The following is a 21,512-nucleotide window of genomic DNA, read 5'->3' as shown; positions in this document are numbered from 1 at the left end:
TCAAGGGTTTAGGGAAAGAAAACCAGTCTGAGAAGTCCAGTGGGAAGGGGTGTGTCTTCATCACAAGTAAAGTGATCAAACCCCAGGAGAAGAAAATGGGAGATCCAGGAAGGCTCCAGCATTATTTCAGTCCTGTTAGACACTATTACTTTCTAATTTAATAGTAAAAGTAGTGGTGGCAAATGCTAGTCAGACTGAAAATAGTCCTGGAGCTTCTTGGGATCCATTTACTTGAGCAAAGAAAACTCCCATACTCTCATGGGCCTCTCTAACCATCCCTGCTTCCGTTTTTCCTTCAAATTCCACTCTTTAAGATAGAGAGAAAAGCTTTAGGAAGAAGTGAAAATTATTCGTGAAGATTGTTCTGGCAGCACAATAGCTACTTCCTTTCACTTTGTATTTTCTCTTATTTGTAACATTTTACTCTAATCCCCAGGAAAGAATAAAAGATGATTTGATTGTATGAAGACGATATATGTCTTCTTCTATTTATATACTTTTTGTATGATTTGTCTTAAAGAAGAAAATATATGTGTGTGCGTGTTTATATGTATATATACATACACATATATATGTATGGATATGTATACACACACATATTTCTTTTGGTTTTTGATTGGTTAATTCAGGCAAAATGTGAACAAAATATAATGTTCTTTGTAATCATATGCCAAGAAGGTGATAAAGAATGTGATTCATATCTGCATATTCCAAAGCATCATATTGCAAATCTCACAAAACATTTTAGGCTCTTCTATACAACCTAGGCAAAGTGAACAGATACAGACTATTCAGTGAATTTGAGTCTGCTCTAACTATAAAACAGAATTTTCTCTTGCTTCAAAGATACACACACAGAGGTTGGCTGGCCCCAGATTCTTGGACATTAATGTTCCATTTAATTTGGTATTAGGTTTACCAAAATCTGGAGAAGCACAGCTTGTTTTCCAAAAAAACTCAATACATTCTTGAGTTTGCATGATATTTTTATCTTAATAATGGTGTAAGCAGTTCCTTCTAAAATTCTATGCAGCTTTTGAATTCTTAGGTTACTCAGGTGATAAAAAACGTCCCATGAATGCTATTCTTTGAGTGTGAAAAAGTAGTACTCTTTTAATTATTGGTTCAGTGAGGTATTCTCTAAACGCAAGGCTTTCTGAGTATTTAGGTAGAGAGAGGATTCATGGTCAAATACAAGACCTCCTTATGGAAGTTAGCCTGAGCATGCACAAGTTGGAACAGATTCAAAAAGCTTCTGTCGTCTTCATCATGGTCTCCTATATGCCATACACAGGAATGGACAATAGAGAAAAGAAAATGACAGTTAAATTTTTAAATATATGATTTATTTGAAACATAACATGTTCCAATTTTCCCTAAGAAAGTGTGACAGAAAACTAGTTAGTGATCTTTACTAAGTCAGACATTAACCACTGACATCATGGAATTTTATAAAAGCGCTGAATTAGAAGTCAGAAGAAAACGATGCTAGTCCGCACTTTATTGCTTCTAACTTTACGACCTCGGGCAAGTCAGGGAATTTCTCCAAGCCTTAGTTTTCTCATCTGTAAAGTAGGGTTAATTATCTTGTGGGCTACCTAATAAAACTGTAAGATAATATATGATGAAACTGCACAAATACAAGATATTATTATGATGATTATGATAGTTGGTAAGTGAGCAAGTTAAAATTTTTTTCTGTGCAAAATTGAAATTGGTTCCTTTCAGAGCAGACTCTTCAACTTTATGCTTTTCACTAAAACCAACACCAAATTTTAAAAGTAGCAAAACCAGGAACTAAATATATCTCATGGGAAAACAAACAAACAAAAAATGTCTGTTTCTTTTATTCTTAGTTTAGAAATAAAAGTCTACCCAGAATGATCTCTGTCTTAAGTGAAGACTAGTATGCATTTTACTCACATCTTTGCACTATCTCCATGCATACTCACCAGACATAATTGACTGCATCATTTCCATTATAACACATGCAAATGCATTTGCCACACTCTGAAGGAAGTTATTTCTTTCCACTGGAGTGCTAAAGACATTACAGACTTTTTGCATCATTTTCACTGCCCAATCCATGCAGTATAGTTCTTTCTCGCAGACCTGATTTAGACATACAAAGCATTATGGTAAATCTTCATGCGAAGAAAGCTGTAGAATTTGAAAATGATATTAACAATGAGGGTTTACAATTTTATATAACTTATTACACGTGACATTATATTGAATCTATAAATGGGAAATGCTCTTATAGCTAATGCTCCTTTGCTTTCCAATCGTACAATTTTATCAGGAAAAAGTATGAAGTAAATAAAAGACTGGGTCAAGCCTATCGTAGAATATCATTTATTAATGTAAGAACTGATATTGAAAATAGTTATTGAATATATGAAAAATAAGACTTCTGTTCATTCATTCATTCAATAAATATTTATTGAGCACATGCTAAGAGCTAGAGATACAATGGTAAGCCACAAAGACACGGCCTCTATTTTCCAGGGGTCCAATGAGGGTGACAGACAAACAGGCAATTTCAAGAGGCAAGAAAACTTTATGGTATTATCAGCTTTCCATCTTGAGAGTTACAGGGATTATTTGTCTATTATTTAAAAGATAAATATTTAAAGTAAAGATTACATGTTCATAGCTAAAACTGACAAAGGAAAAAGGTTTATTTACTAACATTCTAAATGGTCAATTTAACTAACATAGTCAAATAATGTACAGCATGAAAATAAACTATATAGTGTAACTAAATAATGTTCATCTGACAGGAAAGATCTATTGACTACTTACTGTGTGTAAAGCACTGTACGAGGCACTATGAAAGAAGTGAGTGACACAGTGCTGGATTTCAAAGAACTTGCAATCTATTTTGGGAAATGACTTACCCCACACGTACAATGGCTTAAGAACATTATTAGCAAATGCCAACAAAGGGAAGACAAGCAGGCAATTTAGGGAATATTAATGATCAGAGTTGAGATGTTAGGGGGCTGGCCCCGTGGCCGAGTGGTTAAGTTCGTGCGCTCTGCTGCAGGAGGCCCAGTGTTTCGTTGGTTCGAATCCTGGGTGCGGACATGGCACTGATCATCAAACCACACTGAGGCAGTGTCCCACATGCCACAACTAGAAGGACCCACAACAAAGAACATAGAACTATGTACTGGGGGGCTTTGGGGAGAAAAAGGAAAAAATAAAAAGAACTTTAAAAAAAAAAAAGAGTTGAGATGTTAATCAGAGAAGGCTTTCTAGAGAAGGCTTTTCCACCCCTAGTGACTTCCTCTCCATTTCATTTGCTATAGCACTGCCAAAGTGACCTTCCAAAAATATAAAACCAATCATGTCTTTTCCCTTCCTAAAATGTTTCAGCAGCTCCCTGGAAGGGAATGTGTTCAAGCTCCAAAGAATGGTCTACAAGGCCCTTCCTTACCCAGCCTCTCCCTTCCTATCTAAACTCACCTCCTCCTCCTCTTTTGCACATTTTACCCTTCAGAAATAATCCCGAACTGCCTATAGGCCCCTGAATATAGCCATGCAGTTCCAGTTCTCTCCCTCTTCTTTTTTTGCATGAATCTGCATAATTATTAAAATAAATATTTACATTGAGAATACAGTTAATTTAGTAGCTATCTTCACATCTTAAGAAGAGCCACAGAGGTTTCATTCAAGTTTTAGCAGTTGAGTTGATCAAGATGCTGTCTCTGCTTCATAACAAATGGATTACAGGGGCCAGCCTGGTCGAGCAGTGGTTAAGTGCGCACATTCTGCTTCGGCAGCCCGGGGGTTGCCAGTTTGGATCCCGGCTGCGGACATGGCACCACTTGGCAAGCCATGCTGTGGTAGGCGTCCCACATAGAAAGCAGAGGAAGATGGGCATGGATGTGAGCTGAGGGCCAGTCTTCCTCAGCAAAAGGAGGAGGATTGGCATCAGTTAGCTCAGGGCTAATCTTCCTCAAAAGAAAGAAAGAAATGGATTACATTCAATAACTCCTCACAACAGCCAAATGGAAGATTATTCCATTGCTTTTAAAGCACTGGTTGAGCTGGCATCTGTGATGGTAGCAAAATAAACGAGATTTCTATGTAACACATGCAGGTACATGCTGGAAGAATTTGCCCCTACTACTGTGTGGTGAACTCCTCCTGTTCACTTTTCAAAGCCTGTACCTGCTGGGGTTGGGGAGGCCTTCTCTGTGCTCTCCACACACCCAAGGCTGGCTCCTCTTCTGCTACCTCTGTTTGTATTATTTTGTACACAAGTTTTGCACTTATCACACTGAATTTATTTATATACACTTTGATATCTCTCAAAAGACTGAAAGCAGGTTTTGGTCAGAGATTTTTTCTATTAATTTTCACAGGCCTAGCATCGCACACAGTGTATGGTCTATGGTAAAAACTCAATTTGTGTTAACTGAATGATATTAAATATATTTTTAAATTTTTTTTTTGAGGAAGATTAGCCCTGAGCTAACTATTGCCAGTCCTCCTCTTTTTGCTGAGGAAGCCTGGCCCTGAGCTAATATCCGTGCCCATCTTCCTCCACTTTCTATGTGGGACACCTACCACAGCATGGCGTGCCAAGCGGTGCCACGTACACACCCGGGATCAGAACTGGCAAACCCCGGGCCGCCAAGAAGCAGAACATGTGCACTTAATCGCTGCGCCTCCAGGCCGGCCCCTATTTTTAACTGTTTTATTTTGAAAAGCATTTTAACTACACAAAAGTAGAGAGAATAGTATAATGAACCCCCAGTACCCATTTTCCACCTTCAACAATTACCAATCTTCTTTCACCTCTACCACCATTCACTTCCACATCCTCTCCCTGCTTCCCATTGATTATTCTGAAGCAAATCAAATGGTATGCTTTATTTTTTTTAATAGAATTTGAAAAAAAGAATATAACTTGGCAGAGCTGTATAGTGACAATCTAGATATGAACTGAGGAGTGGTTAACATAGGGAATGATTCTAAATACTATAGTTTATTACATATATTTAAAAATTTTATAAAAATATATACTTATTTATTTTTTCAAAATGTTTTGCATATATTTCAGTTCCTTCAGGGCAGTTCCCTGGGTGCTCAACTATAATGTCAAACAACTTGCTAGAGAAAAATTTATGTTTTACTTACCAAAGCCAAAAAGACCATCAGCCTTGCCAGGTCAATGGCCCGTCCATTCACAGCTTTACTGGCCATGAAAGTGAAACAGATGTTGTTCCCACTTAGGATTAGGAGACGTGCGTTATTCTCTAGAAGCCACTCACGGGGAACCACTTTTATTAGAGGAAGAGCAGTTATTTAATTAGAAATTACAGAACAGCTACAGTAAACATTATTAAATGCATGCAATATTATATCACTTTATTAGAAATACAATTAGTGCCAAGGGAAAAGCTCAGGAAAAAATGCTTTAGTTTTTCAATTAAAGGATTCAGCTGGAGACCTAGATTACTGCCAAGTCATGGTAGCTCTCACAAATGTACTAGTAATACAGACAGAGCATTTCTCCTACACATAGATCAACAGGGAAAGTGGTCTAATCCTGTGAAAGGAAAGAAACCTTGTAAACTTTAGAATCTAAAGAATTATGCAAGAATGGGAAAAATTGTTCCACCTCTCCTGTACCAGCAGGAGGGGGCTTTCTCACACAACCGAGGAGGGGGTTTCTGAGAACTTGCAAAATGAGCATATTATGAAGCTTTCAAATAATAATAGTAACAAATACATACTTATAAAATTTGCAATTGAAGAAAAGTAAGTTTATTATATGCATTCTCTTCAAACATAATGCCAAATTCTTTAAATATTTTAGATCATTTAGTTATTTCCAAAAGGTAAGTCATTTGTTACCTAAAGAATTAGCCATACAATTCTATAACTGTATTCTAATAACAAATTTCTATTACTCTATATAGTAAATACATATTTTTACCTGATAGCTCATCTACAAGACTGATAACATCATCTGCTGTCCACTCTTTGGTGCCTGTGTCATATAATAGTTTAATAGCATCGGCCAAATCTTTCAGACTGGAATCATCTGTAGGATCTTCTATCATTTTCTGCCAAACCACCTGTCCTGAATGAGAATTGAAACAAAACTAGGCTATGACAGAATAGTTGGCTTGTAATAAAGACTTCATGGATTATTTAAAAAGGAAGTTGGATTGCATAATCGAATCCATTACTTATACATGCTGCTTTCCTTTTAACTTTCATAATGAAAGGTCAGTTCTGATAATAGTGTAAATGTGAATGTCTCTCACTGATGTGATGAAGGAAGCACAGTGACAATAGCTAAACGAAGTAAAGAAAAGGTAGTTTTGGGGCCGGCCTGGTGGCGCAGCGGTTAAGTTCGCACGTTCCACTTTGGCTACCCGGGTTCGCTAGTTTGGATCCCAGGTGCGGACATGGCACCGCTTGGCATGCCATGCTGTGGTAGGCGTCCCACATATAAAGTAGAGGAAGATGGGCACAGATGTTAGCTCAGGGCCAGTCTTCCTCAGCGAAAAGAGGAGGATTGGCAGCAGATGTTAGCTCAGGGCTAATCTTCCTCAAAAAGAAAGAAAGAAAGAAAGAAAGAAAAGGTAGTTTCACCAAACAAAATAGTGCTTCTAGTTCAAAGATAATGCTACCCCTATAACAGAAATTGGAATAAACAACTGATGTAATCTTATTAAGATAAATAAAATCTGATGTCCTTCTAAAAGGAGGGTATACCATAATTGAGAATCTTCCAAACATTTCTATCAAAACAGAGTAATCCTGTCAATTGTTTTATTATTTAGCTAGGACCAATTCTCCTTGTGAATTACACACAATGAAATTGAATCCCAGACTGGCTTCCTGCTGCTATTCAGCATACCGTAAACTGGTTACCTCCTACATAAGGCAATGTGAACTGAAGAACTGCAAGTTAATTTTAACATTAATCTAAGCAAATCTTAATCAGAAAGGCAAAAAATTGCAAGAAATCATATTACACACCCCAAATTAAGTAATACATCAATTCTGACTACTACTTTGCTTCAGTGGCACTACTAGTCCCCTCTAGAAGCAAACATAATCTGAAGTTAATGTTTAATCTTAAATGTTTAAATTTAAGATAATGTTTAAAAATGAAAAGCAGCTATTTCCGTAGAGATGATGAGAATATATTTGGTAATGGCTTGCAGGAGAACAGTTTCTGTGTTGAAACTTAAGTTACATACAAGTTCATGTAGTATACATCTATGAAGTCATGAGCCACAGTTTAGTCAGTAGGAATGATGAAACCGAGCAGGTACAAAAAGATACCCTTCCTGAAGTAAAAGCAATTAACCAGTTTTGTAACATACACCCTTAAAAACTGGATGCTCACCATCTTGAGGAGATATTGGTCCAAAGATGATATACAGTAATCTTGCCTGATTCACCATTGGCCATGGTTTTAATATACGCGTCAACCAAAAGGCAGAATCACTTCGATGTGTCCAGTGATCAAGCAGAACGTTCCTACAGAACAGTCTGATCCTTAACTCCAGTTTTCGGGCACCTCCTATGAAGACAAAAGAATTGTAAACCATTCTTTCTAGAAAGGTTGATGTGCATATTAGATAGGTCAAAGACACGTTACTTCATTTTCCTCTGTAAAAATGTTAGATTATCAAGGGACTGTTTTTTTTAAACAGCTCTATTAAGATACAATTTACTTATCATACAATTTACCCATTTAAAGCGTACAATTCAATGATTTTTAGTATATTTAGACATGTGCAGCTGTCATCAAGTCAGTTTTAGAACATTCGATCACCGCAAAAAGGAACCTTGCTCTTTTGGCTATTACTCTTCTATTGCTCCATCCTTTACCACCTCCAGCCCTAAGTGACCAAATAATCTACTTTCCGTCTCTATAGATTTCCTTATTCTGGACTTTCGCATGAATGAAATCATACAGTATGTGGTCTTTTGTGACTGGCTTCTTTCACTTAGCATAATGTTTTCAAGGTTCATCCATAAGGCGTGTATCAGTACTTCATTTTTACAGCCAAATAATATTCCATTGTAGCTATACCACATTTTGTTTATTCATTTACCCATTGATAGACATTTGGGTTATCTCCACATTTTGGCTATTATGAATAATGCCGATATTAGCATTCATGTACAAATTTCTGTGTGGACATATGTTTTCATTTCTCTTGGAGATATATCTAGGAGTGGAATTGCTGAATCACATGGTAAGTCAATATTTCATCATTTTAGGAACTGCCAGACTGTTTTTCAAAGTGGCTGCACCATTTTACATTCCCACCAGCAGTGTACAAGCGTTCTCATTTCTCCACATTCTCACCAACACTGTTGTTATCTAATTTTTTAATTTCAACCATCTTATTGAGTATGAAGTACTATCTTGTGTTTTTTTAACAGCTTTATTGAAATACGTATAATTTACACACCATACAATTTACCCATTTAAAGTATATAATTTGATATTTTTAAATACATTATTCATTTTTTTAAATTGTGGTAAAAGGTATATAACAGAAAATTTGCTATTTTAGCCATTTTTAAAGTGTACAATTCCATGGCATCAATTAGATTCACAATGTTGTTCAACTATCACCATTGTCTATTTCCAAAACTTTTCATCACCTCAAACAGAAACTGTAACCATTAAACAGTAACTCCCTCTTCCCCCTAGTTCCTGGTAATCTCTAATCTACTTTCTGCTTTTATGAATTTGCCTGTTCTAGGTACCTCATATAAGTGGAATCATACAATATTTCTCCTTTTGTGTCTGACATTTCACTCAGCATGTTTTCAAAGCTTATGCATGTTGTAGCATGTACCAAAACTTCACTCCTTTTTATGGCTGAACAATAGTCCATTGTGTGTATCCACCACTTTTTGTTGACCCATTCATCTGCTGACGAACACTTGGGTTGTTTCCACTTTTGGGCTATTGCAAATAATGCTGCAACGAACATTGGCGTCCAAGCATCTGTCCAAGCCCCTGTTCTCATTCCCTTAGGTATATACCTAAGAGTGGAATTTCTGGGTCATATGATAATTCTACATTTCATTTTTTGAGGAATGGCCAGACTGTTTTCCATAATGGTGGCACTATTTTACATTTTTATACCGTTTATGTTCAAATTATTTATAGATAAGACAAATGTAAATGGAAAGTCTGCCAATGATCTAAGGCCATATATAAGCAAGTACCCCTGATTTGTTAAGCCAAGTAACACAGAAATTTAGAGAAGACAGATTACTGCAGGCTTGGGGAGATCAGAAAAGGCTTTATAGAGGAGTCCAGGCAAATGGGATCCTAAAGGATGAGGAGAGAGAGCACTTCAGGAAAAAAGACGATGAATGAAAGGTATGAGGTAGAAGAGGTATTTGAGACACAGTGGGTAGAGCAATATGCCTAGTCTATATCAAACTGATATACAGAATAATGGACAATAAGTTTGAAAAAGCAGGTTGGGATCAGAATGTGAAGGCCAGAATAAATAGTTTGAACTTTATTTTGAAGCTATCAGGGAGCTAATAAAAATTTTTGATCAAGTAGGGACATGAATTAATTTTGTTATTGTTTCATTGGTCTTCTAAATCTGTCTTTTTAATCTATAATTTGTTTTACAATGAAATATTTCAAGATGACAGAAAGGCAGAGTTACCATAACAAATACTGTATACCAATCACCTAGCTTTATCAAAGCTTTACTTTTTGCTATATGTGCTTCAGATTTTTAAAAATAAATAAACGTTATAGATACAGTTAAAGCTTCTTGTATCTCACTCCCAGTCTTCTTCCCCTTCCTCCCCAGAGGTAATCACCATCTTAAATTGGGTTTTGTCTTTCCTGTATCAGTCAGGGTTCTCTAGAGAAACAGAACTAATAGGATGTGTATAGAGTACATGCATAGAGAAGAATTTATTTTGAGGAATTTGCTCACACAACTGTGGAGGCTTGGCAAGCCGAAAATCTGCAAGGTAGACGATAGGCTGGAGACCAGGGAAGAGTTGTGGCTCAAGTCCAAAGGCAGTCTCCTGGCAGAATTCTTTCTTGTTTGGGAAGGTCAGTCTTTTTTTATTAATGCCTTCAAGTGATTGGATGAGGCCCACCCACATTACTGAGGGTAATCTACTTTACTCAAAGTCTACTGATTTAAATGTTAATCTAAAACGTAACTTCAGAGAAACATCCAGGATAACATTTGACCAAATATCTGGGTACCATGGCCTACTCAAGTTGATACACAAAATTAACTATCACATCTCTCAACTACGTTCTTATACTTTTTTACATATGTATGTAACCATAAAGAATATATAGAATTATTTTTCATGTTTTTAACATCTATATAAATAGTAACATATTGAAAGTATCATTTGGTAATCTGTTTTCTCAAGTTATATTTTGAGATGTATCCCTATTAATACACATGGCTCTAGATATTCATTTTAACTACTAATAGTTTTAATTGTATGATTATGACACAATTCACTTATCCGTTCTCCTGACAATGGGCATTTAGGTTGTTTGCAGCTTGTCATGGTTACATGCTGCAATGCTCATTCTGATACATGTCTCCTGGTGCACACTGTGGGAATTTCTCAGAGTGAAACTGCTAGATTATAGGGTTCCATAATATTAAAAATATGAAACATTTCAGGTATATATAAAGGATCAAAGAATACTGTAACGAACACCTTTGTATCCTCCACCCAGGTTAAGGAATAAAATATTATGCATACAGTTGAAGCCCTCTGAGTGCTTCTCTTTCTCTAATCACATGCCATTTTTGTCTCACCATCCAATTCAGTCTTCATCATTCCCTTACATTTCTTTGTCCTTTGACTACAAATGGATGCCACAACCTATTTTTAAACACACTTTTGAACTCTGCTTTTTTTCCATTTTAATCTCAGTATAATGTTATTTCTGAATTGTAGTTCTTTACCTGGTTTGCTGCAGACAACAGTCTGCATCTTGCGGGACAGATTACTCAGCTCACATAAGAAGTTGTAAACACGATGGCACTCAAGTTCATCCCAACCTGCTGTTAAAGTCTAAGGATGATAAAATAAAGGAAACATTGCAGATGTTCAGACCATCGAATCAAAATGTAAGTCACTATGGCCTTATGTGCATAACTGTTGTAGCACATGAGCGAAGTGATGTACAATTTTTATCTCTATAGAACTGTCGAAATTAGTAAGAAATTTTACGTAAACAAAATCTAGAAATCCTTCAAAATCCAGTCTGTCTTTGGTTGTAAACGGTGTATCTTCAGAGAACTGCCACATGGTACTGAATCCTGAACTCTGTTAGTATGAGGAGAACAATAAAAGCCCAAACCCTGGGGGACAGCTTTAGACATCTGACTCACGACCACACTTGGGCTTAGTTTTCGACTACAGTAGAATCCCTCTGATCCCCTCTAGCTATCATTTATGATATTTCTTACAAATAATAATGATCTCATTTTAATGTGACAGTTATGAGCATTTATTTATAATATTTGGATGTGAACAAGCAAAAACTTCTTCTTAGGACAAAATTTAATAATTATCTTTGAGCAAACCAGAATGTACAGTTAAACATATATGAAAAGGAAATTCAAATGGTATATCACTATAATTAGATGTTGAAAAGGTTGATTAATCACATAAATTTTTCTTAGAATAGTTGAACTGGACTTCAGTAGTTTAAAAATTAATCTTATTCTCTCTGGATGGACATACAGGAAACTGCTAACATTGGCTATTTCTGTTGAGGGGAACTCGGTGGGCGAGGGACAGGCCTGGGAGAGAGACTTACTTTTCACTTTATATCATTTTGTACCTTTTGAATTTTACATGAATACACGTGCTCATATTACCTGTCCTAAAACAAACAAACAAAAAGCAAAAATCTATCTTGGAAAATGGCAAGTAGAAGAGTCTATACCCCTGGAACCTGGGCGTGCAGATGGTGGCTGGCAGGCTGGGATATAAGCAAGATTGTTGTAAAACTGTTATAAATCTCATAAGGTTGTTGTAAGTTTTAAATAAGTTAATACATGTAAACTGCTTAGAATAGTGTAATATACTAATAATATATTATTAAAATTGAATAACATTAAATTATGCTATCTGTTTACAATAAAAGATTGCCAAAAATGTTCTTAAAATCATACGGTTGATTTCTTTTTTCCAGCTTTATTGAGACATAATTGACATATAATATTGTATAAGTTAAAGATATACAACATTGTGATTTTATATATATATAATATATATATATATTGCAAAATGATTACCACAATAAGGTTAGTTATATCTATCACCTCCCAGAGTTACAAATATTTTTTCATACAGTTGATTTCTAAAATAACATCTTAAATACTAGCCCAAGATTTAAAACTAATTATACACACACACATACACACACACACACACAACCCCACACTATTTCCAGTCTTTACAATTGGCTGAAAACTTTGAGGACATTGGTATAGAGCAAATAAAGGTTAAACATGTGTTACCAAGGAGAAATCCAAGAAGAAAATCTGAGGTGGCAACACACTATTAGATTCATACATTCTCAAATTTTTACAATTTTATTTTGTTCTCTTTTTAGATTATTATTACTTTTATTAACCTATGGAAACATAGATTACATGCTCTACTTGTTAACAGTTCAAAACATTTCTTTCCTTCTTTTATTAAAACAATGTACCTGTAAAAACATGCCATAACATGGTAATCCTAAACATTGCATAGGAGCTGCACAGCCATTGAATTTAAAACAGGAAACCTGTAAATAAAATAACTATTAATTCCTCCTTTTCAATGGAACTGTACAATGATTTGACATTCAAATTTAATGGAGATATGCAAGAATTTTTTCAGTATTAACTGAAAATAACTAATACACTAAATAACTGATTAGCATTGTGTTATATAGGAGGGAATTATGAAAGAAAAATAAAACAAATTCTCTGCCTTCAAGGAGCTCACAAGTTATTTAGGATAATAAGATATATACACGTGAAGTTGTTTTGATAATTCAGGTTAGAATATGTATAAATGCTAAAATGACTGAATAAGCACTACATCAGACACTATGAAAGCAGGGAAAAGATAAATTTGGGAATGGTCAAAAAAGCTTACGAAGGATGTGAAACAAGCAACGTCTTAAAGTAGGATTCAGATATAACACATGGAAAGGATTGGTGAGGGAAACAACATGCACAAAGTTGTACAGAGGCAGGAATAAAAAAGATTTCTTTGGGAAGAAAGATATAACCAGCTTAATTAGGCTCAAAGCAGTAGGAAGTAAGGTTGCATTGTAAAAGAGAACCCTAAATACCAGCTGTGGACTTTGGACCTTATCTTGCTGAAATTGAGTAGCCACTGAAAGATTTGTAAGCAAGAAAATTAATCTGATGAAAGTGATGCTTTCAGAAGAACAACCTTGATTCGGCATACAGAACGTCTGGGGGAGTGGAGAAATGGATGGCAGAAAGATATCTGGAAAGCTGCTGCAGTAATATAGACCTGAACTCAATGCAAATACTGACATGAAAAAAGCCAGTGCAGCAGAAACAGTTTGCATACTATTGAGTGTAGAACTGAGTAGCCAGCACTGTATGTGTGTTTGAGTTTTTATAGTAAAACTCAATGTCTTATGTAGAGATTATGCCCAAACACACTGACATACATTTCCAAGTCATAAATTATCATAAAAGGTTTGTCACTTTTTATATTAAGAATGCTTTCCTAAGTTTTTGTATATTTAAACAGTAAGATTTTAAGATTTGAAATTATTTCATTTTAATAAAGTATCTAAATCATCACTTTAAAACATCCTCAGGATTCCCATGTGGGGCAAAAATATTTTTATACTCTGATAAACTTAATAACTTAAATGATGCACTTAGTTATATATAAAAATTGTTTTATAATAAGTAAAAGACTACTATACTACATTTTGGTGTTTTATAATCTTTAAGTACTCAGAAAGTATTAGATTATCATCAGTCAATTTTTCAGTACTAATTCATGGTTATACTAATTAAAGATAGATTTTAAATGAGTATAAGACATTAATAATAAAATATCTTTACTGGAAATCAAGATTGTGAACTAATTCAGAAGTATGATCTTACTTCTGCGAGTATCTTGTGAATGTACTTTAGTCTTTCCTTTGTGGGTAGCAGCAACGTACATCTTTTAAACAGTAGACCTGAGAAAGCAAGAGACACATGAAAAAATGAGAACCACAATGCAACTAATTTAAGAATATCTATAAAACACAGCATAATGTTTCCTGAGGGTCAAGTATGGTATACCATAGTGGACTGTGAGCTGATATGATTTTTAAGAGGAAGTTTGGGAGGAAGGGTGCAAAACACTTATAATATATGATGTTTACCAAGTGACTCTGACGTCCACCTAAGAGCCACTGACATAAAATCTCTAAAAAAATTGTGAAATTGATACAACAGGACAAATATGGAAAAGTATTTAGATCTAAAAAGATACAGTAACAGGACAAAAAATACACTAGGGAAACTTCACATTGTCTTTTTTTTTCCCCTGCTTTTTCTCCCCCAATCCCCCCAGTACACAGTTGTATATTTTAGTTGCAGGTCCTTCTAGTTGTGGCATGCAGGACACTGCCTCAATGTGGCCTGACCAGCGGTGCCGTGTCTGCACCCAGGATCCAGGCAGTTGAAACCCTGGGCCTCCTAAGTGGAGCGTGTGAACTTAACCACTCGGTCACAGGGCCGGCCCCTCACATTGTCTTTATTCCACAGAAAACATATTCCAATGTCTCTAGAAATTAACCTTATGTCCATGAAGGAAAATATTTTGAATTGTTAATGTAAAACATGGAAAGAATGGGAAAAGGGATTTTGTATTCCTTTCTCCAATAAAAAACCTTAACGTCATAAATACTTAAAATTCAGAGGTTAGAAGTCATTTTTGCTAGCAGAAAGCAGCCAGTTTGGATGAAATATCCATTCCTTCCTTCAAATATGTCCTTTTATGGAGCTTGCATGTTAAGAATGTATAGAATTTTGTGTTCAAATATTTAAGAAAGGAAAAAAACACCCTTCAGCTTCCCCGTGAGATACGTAACTTGAACTACAGTGACAGGAAGTGTATGGTTTGTTTCCTCTAACTTTAAGTCTTGGGTTTTCCTAAAATGGCAATACACTGTTAACATTTCTATAAGGGCAAATGTCCTCAAACTAAAAATAAGATATGTGGTAGGAAAATAAATACCTGAATATCATGACTTTCTTCAGTTTTTATATTCTCTGCATTTACTTTTTAATGTAACATAATAACTACTTTATATAACTCTGTAGAATCTATGGGAATCTAACTTATTTTTAGAAGCTGCTATGTTTGGGTAACATACGACCAGAATTGAGTTTTAAACATAAACCCTCCTTATTTTTGTACATAAAAAGCCATTTTCAGTGTTTGGTTTTTAGCTGAGTTCTTTTCCTTTCCTGTTTTGGCATCCATTCCCATGGCATATCATAGCTGGGGAACTGTAAGCTATAATTGTAAGCTGGTTGCCTTTTCTAAAGTAAAACTCCTATTTTTAAGGGTTGCAATTTACCATAAAAACCAATATTGGCTGACTTATTTATTTTTTTAACAGAGGTGCTCTGCTATACCCTTTAGAGACCAACTTTTTAACTTTGTTCCCACTAAAACAGAGTCAGATGTAATGTGCTTTCCACACTGGCCATCTGCTCTGTTTTGTATGAAGAAGCAAATTAAAATTTATAATCTTCAGAGTGCAGGATTCTGAAAATGTTATTTTATGTCTGAAAACAAGAACAGATCAGATAGGAATGGCAGTACGAGAAAACGGTGAGTACATCAAACATTTACCTAAAGAATCAGTCATAAGCCAGATGTCTGCAGCAAAATTAAATGGAAGGTTGAAATCATTACACAAATAAAACCGTTTTAGAAAGCTAGCTATTAAGATCAATATATACTTGTATTTTTTAACTGAATTATCCACATAATTGTCTTAATGCTTTTTTTGTTTGTTTAAATAACTGAGCCTTGGTTAGGGAGAAAAAGTTCTTTCAGATCAAAACCAAACAATAATCTCTTTTACCCAGGTACCGTTTTCTCTGCAACTAATGATGTTTGAAAAAAGATATTTACAATGACAAGTAGCAAAAAGTAATTGCCATATTCTGTTACAGATTTACTAAGCCTGATCATAAATACTGAAACCAATAACATTGTAATAAGATTACATATCATTCATTTAATCTTATTAAATATACTTGTCAAATGCACTTTGAGTATTTACACACATATATGGTCTTATTGTCTTAAAGCTAGGCACCCTTGGGCTACTAAAAGGTAACAATCACTTAACTTACTATTATGCCTTTATTTAAATCTCAACGTCACTTTGATTTTACTGCCATGCTTGGTTAATTATAAGGTGTTTTCATAATTAAATTGGTGTCATTAGACAGTCAAAATTAGAGTTTTATTTCAGCACTCTTAGAGAGAATGAAATCAACGAATGGGGTGAAAGACTCAAATGATTACAAATCAAGGGAAGAAAGATTATACAGAATTTCCTTTGAGAAGGTTAATTTAATCATAGCATAATGATTTATTAGTGTGTAGAGTGCTTAAAGAAAAGAAAACAGTTTTTTCTGATAAAAGAATAAGTGATCTTCTATAATAGTGTATCTAAATTTCTTTCCTATTTTAAGGACTAGATTATGGTTGAAAGGGAAAAGAGGTATAGAGATAAAACTCGTTAGATCCCTAGGAAGCAAAGTATAGAAAATATATCAATTTCCTAAACTGTTAAGCCACCTCGACAATAAGCATTGATGACATATCCACGTGAAATCACAAGAACTGACACTTTACCTTAAAGTGCATTCTCTCATCATCAAAGATAAGCGTAAGGGACTGTTGTTAAGGGAAAGTCCTCATACTGAAGAGTAAGAGTATCACTGAAATAGGCACATTTTAGGAAATAGTCCACTTCTCATGGGCCTTACAGAATTGTATAATAAAATCCCCTTAATTAAGTATAGTTCTTGTTAGAACTCTCATTATAAATCACCTAGAGATCTGTAGTGTTCCAATATCGTGGAGTCTTGTCTTCCGCCAGGCAGCTCAAGGTTGTGAAAGTCTTGTAGTAAAAGTCTTTTGCTTCCTGATGAGGTTGAGATGTAATTAATAATACGCTGGCTGACTGTTTTGGACACCATGCTTAGCATGCTGATATCCTTCACTACCAAAAGAAATATATACACACATGAAATGAGCGGCTTAAATACAAGAACACTACTATTAGTACAACACGTTAACTTATAAGTTAGCTCATTAAGAATAATACGAAATAATAAAAATAAACATTGTAAGTGAATAAAAAAGGGGAAAATCTTAAAATCGTTTTAAATCCAGTGCTCAATGAATTAGAAACATTTTGGGATGTAACAGACAAGTTACCATGTCATTATAATCAAAGACATGCTTTAAAGAGTTTGAGTATCATAGTTTCTCATTGTACCCCCTACCTAAGAATGACGAAATTTTAGAAAATAAACTTCATGTGAACACCGTTAACATCCTAGCAGGCCCTAAGATGGCAAACTAGTTCTTGGGAAAAATTAAAATATTCCAGTGTCTATGTAGCCTACTCAGAGTCTCCAAACCTCACCTGACAAATATCTTAAGATTATTAGGAATATTTCCAACGGCAAGGCTTTAAAATTTCCAAGTGTTGATAAAGGCTGAAAATCTGAGTCACGGGTGTTGGAAAAATAGCTGGATCGACGATTACTACGTCTATATTTCTGGTTGGGAATCAAAGTGAAACTGGTATTTCTTCTAGATGCCATCCTTTTTCTTATCTCATGAATTTATCCTGGTTAGAAAAACAAAGTCCAAGAGACAAAAAAGAAAGGAAATTATAGCAATGAAGAGCTGTTGTTTTTTTAAATGAAGAGGTTGATATTTGGGTGGGCAATAAGTGTCTCTCTATATTTACAAAACTTTCAGTATGATGTCCAGTTTACAGAGTTCCCACCAGTAGAATCCATTCACCTCAGCATGAAATGAAATATTAAAAAATCTTTTCCCTCTGGGGCCGTCCCTATGGCCTAGTTGTTAAGTTTGGCATGCTCCACTTCAGTGGCCCAGGTTCACGGTTCTGATGCTGGGTGTGGACCTACACCACTCGTCAGCCATGCTGTGGTGACAACCCACATACAAAAAAAATAGAGGAATATTGTCACAGATGTTAACTGATGGCCAATCTTCCTCACCAAAAAAAAAAAAAAAAAAAGACAGATAAATGAAAAATAAAAGTTCCAATCTCCCTTCCCCAAAAAAGATTTTCCCTCTTAGGCAAATATTCTAGTTAGATTAAGAGTTTTAGTAGAAAATGAGACATATATTTGGCTGAGATATATTCTTTTTGTTTTGCTTTTTTGTTTTTGGGTTTTTTTTTTTTGAGGAAGACTGGCCCTGAGCTAACATCGTGCCCATCTTCCTCTACTTTCTATGTGGGACGCCTACCACAGCATGATGTGCCAAGTGGTGCCATGTCCGCACCTGGGATCTGAACCGATGAACCCCGGGCCACCAAGGCGGAATGCGGGCACTTAACTGCTGCGTCACCAAGCCAGCCCCTGAGATATATTCTAAGAAGAGAAATATGCAAAATTTTAAAAAGTAAAAGATTTAACACAAAAAAACAATATAACAAATTCAATATCTGTCAATTAGTATGTTGCTTTTACAATCTTTACATTCTAAAAAAAATCAAAGTATTAATATAGCCTCAAAAATTTGTAGTAATGTTTTTCTATTTGTTTCAAACTGAATACTGACATGTTCTTTTGTTAGAAACAATAAAACAAAGAGATAAAAAATAGACTTTAAGTTTAGAGCTTTTAAAATTTACTAGCCCTAACAGATTACGAAGGTTGCATTACTATTACCAATTATGTGCGGTATAATACACAAATAAACAGGGAAGTTAAAGTTTTGTAAAATTACTAAGACCAGAATAAATACATGAATAATAATTTTTCCTTCAATTCTACTTTTGATTAATAATAGTAACTGATAAGTCTTTGAAAGGGCCTACACAACTCGATTTCAAAATGAACATTTCCTGGAGGGAATTTATCAAAATCACTGATCATTTACTTACACTAAAAGATAATTCTTTAAAAAAAATATTACTCTTTAAATAATAATTATTATTCTTTAAATAATTCTTCAAAAGAACGTTCCTCATCACACACAGTGACTTCGAGTCACTGTTGCTCCAATTCAGAAAAGATACACGTCCGTAACCATAACTACGACTCCAATCTAGGCTCCCTGTTTCTGAAGTAACAACTAAGACATTTCATCAGAGCTACAAATACATCTGACCAAAGTGCACTTTCTCCTCTTGTCACAAAATTGCTAAAATCACATTGTTACTTATTCATCTAAAAGGTTACATTCCGACTTACATCAATTTAAAATCAGTTAGATATTTGAAAACATGCCCAAGAAATTTAGTGCTGAGCGAAAAGCATACGGTGAACCTCCTTTCAAACCATCCCGCAGCACTGCGCTTCAGCACTCGCGGAGCACTTAAAATCAGGAGGCATTTTTAAACAATCGTTAAAATTACGCAAGTAATGTACGTGCATTGTCAAAAAGTTTACAAAACACAGAAAGAAGAAGAAAATTAAATTCACTCGTAAATACTTGGGTTTACATCATGCCAGAATTTTACCTATATACAAATATTTCTTTTTAACAAAAGAGGGGGCTCGCTGTTCACAGCATTTTGTAATCTGCTTTTTCCATTGTAATTTGTTATTAAAATGGTAATTTCTCTCCCTGCAATTAGATATACTTCTACAAGCATCTGCATGTAATACCCCCAAGCAGAGGAATCTAAATCCTTAATTTAAACCTCCACGAGGTTGTTTTTAAAGCTTTTTCATTATAACAAATAGAAATCTGGCGTAGGATTTGTCCTGTTTCTCTGAGGAAAGTGTCAAGTGGGCCTGGGTGGGGTCTGTGGGGTCTTCACTCCCTGTCCCCTGATACCTGGGGACACTTTAGTGTGTCAACCACTGAGTACATATATTTTCAACCCTCTGAGAGGATTAAAACACAGTGGCCCAAATTCTTTGCAAACTGGAATCTCCTCTTAACAATTCCTTATTTTCCTCACTGTGACCTCAACATTTTGGGGGGAGACAGCAGACTTTTCTGAAAATCCTAAAGGTGTAATCCCAATTGATTGCTGGTTTCCTCTCACCCCCCATTAGAGAGTGAGAATCACAGACCAAAATAATAGTAATAAAATGACTGTTTCAATGCCCCGTTCCACCCCACTCATTCCTGACTCTGTGTGAAAGGCTTTGGGACCCTCGGGATGAACTTTTTCCCCCTTCCAGAGAAAACCGTCTAACAGCAATTCCCCGGGGCTTCTATCCTGCTGGAACCTAAGAAAAGCCCCCTCAAGGGACCCACGCCTTCGCCCGGGTATTAGCCCCGAACGCCTCCAGAGCGGTAACCTAGGGAGGCCAGAACAGCGAAACTGGCCAATCTAAGAATCAAATCACACTGTGGTCTCTTTTCCGCCCCCTCCAGTCCATGAAAAGATGAAACTATCTCAAGAAAGTACTGGGGCAAAAAAATCTCTTTTTACCACAGATTTGGATAGTATGCCGCCTAAAGAATCACAGGAAAATGGGATTTAGTCGTTTTGCCCCACCATCCTCCAATTTCTTAATCTTTCAAAAAGAAAATATCTCCTCAAGATTTTCCCGCCGAGAAGACGGAGGGTCCGGCACCCGCCGGCTCTGGTACCGCGTTCCGGGTTCCCAGGCGCCCCCCGTGGCCTCCCGGAGAGCTTAGAATCCTCCCAGGAGCCCCAGCGGGAGGGAAGCCCCGCCCCCTCATGAATAGCAAGAACCCCGGCTCCCATGGTGCCCTCCTCCCTCATGAATATTTAGAACCCTCTCTGGAGAGCTCCCCGGGGAGGGAGACTCCGCCCCCTTATGAATAGTAAAATTCCCGGTGCCACCCCATAGGGCCCGCCTACGTGATGAATAATTAACGAATGAGGTCCTCTGAGTCTGCACCGAGGCCAAAGGCACCCTTTGCTTCTGGCTGAAGACAGGAAGGGGTGGAGCCGTTAGGGTCTGGGGGAGGGGAGGGTGCAAAGGAGGAGCCCAAGGCTGATGCGCCTCAAGTCTGCTCCAAACCACTTCCTTTCCCTTCAACCTCGTTTTGAATCAATATTTGATTTCCCCACCTCCACCCTAGTAGGGTAAGTGACAAGGGCTTTCATCAAAACTTCTGTTGGAAAAACTCTCTAAACATTCCTTTTTAAACCTATTTCCGTGCCTAGAATCAAAGGAGCATGAGCGCCTCAAGCTTCTCAAGATGGAATCCAAGACTCATCTTTCTAGCTTGGCCCTCCT

At 36.1% G+C, this 21,512-nt stretch overlaps 1 protein-coding gene across 3 annotated transcripts; it reads right to left on the bottom strand.

Moving 5' to 3' along the window:
- Nucleotides 1–399: 399 nt before the first annotated feature.
- On the bottom strand, nucleotides 400–20,978 carry FBXO47 (F-box protein 47). Of its 3 annotated transcripts, XM_070562145.1 has the most exons (12): nucleotides 20,735–20,964; nucleotides 18,589–18,713; nucleotides 17,729–17,935; nucleotides 17,129–17,299; nucleotides 14,166–14,242; nucleotides 12,734–12,811; nucleotides 10,974–11,082; nucleotides 7,382–7,558; nucleotides 5,954–6,100; nucleotides 5,152–5,294; nucleotides 1,953–2,112; nucleotides 400–1,277 (listed from the first exon to the last, which is right to left on the bottom strand). In XM_070562145.1, exons 3-12 carry the CDS (start codon nucleotides 17,907–17,909, stop codon nucleotides 1,165–1,167), a joined length of 1,356 nt encoding a protein of 451 aa, XP_070418246.1. In that variant the 5' UTR covers nucleotides 17,910–17,935; nucleotides 18,589–18,713; nucleotides 20,735–20,964; the 3' UTR covers nucleotides 400–1,164. The 3 variants fall into 3 exon arrangements, with proteins under 3 accessions (XP_070418246.1, XP_008521499.1, XP_070418247.1); XM_008523277.2 differs by lacking the exon at nucleotides 18,589–18,713 and having other exon boundaries at nucleotides 20,735–20,978; XM_070562146.1 differs by lacking the exons at nucleotides 400–1,277; nucleotides 18,589–18,713 and adding an exon at nucleotides 1,328–1,565 and having other exon boundaries at nucleotides 20,735–20,978.
- Nucleotides 20,979–21,512: the final 534 nt, after the last annotated feature.

The sequence above is a fragment of the Equus przewalskii genome, chromosome 10 (genome assembly GCF_037783145.1).
Source record: "Equus przewalskii isolate Varuska chromosome 10, EquPr2, whole genome shotgun sequence".
NCBI classification, from domain to species: domain Eukaryota; kingdom Metazoa; phylum Chordata; class Mammalia; order Perissodactyla; family Equidae; genus Equus; species Equus przewalskii.
Note: the sequence above shows the minus strand (reverse complement) of the source record. Positions and strands in the feature narration are given on the sequence as shown.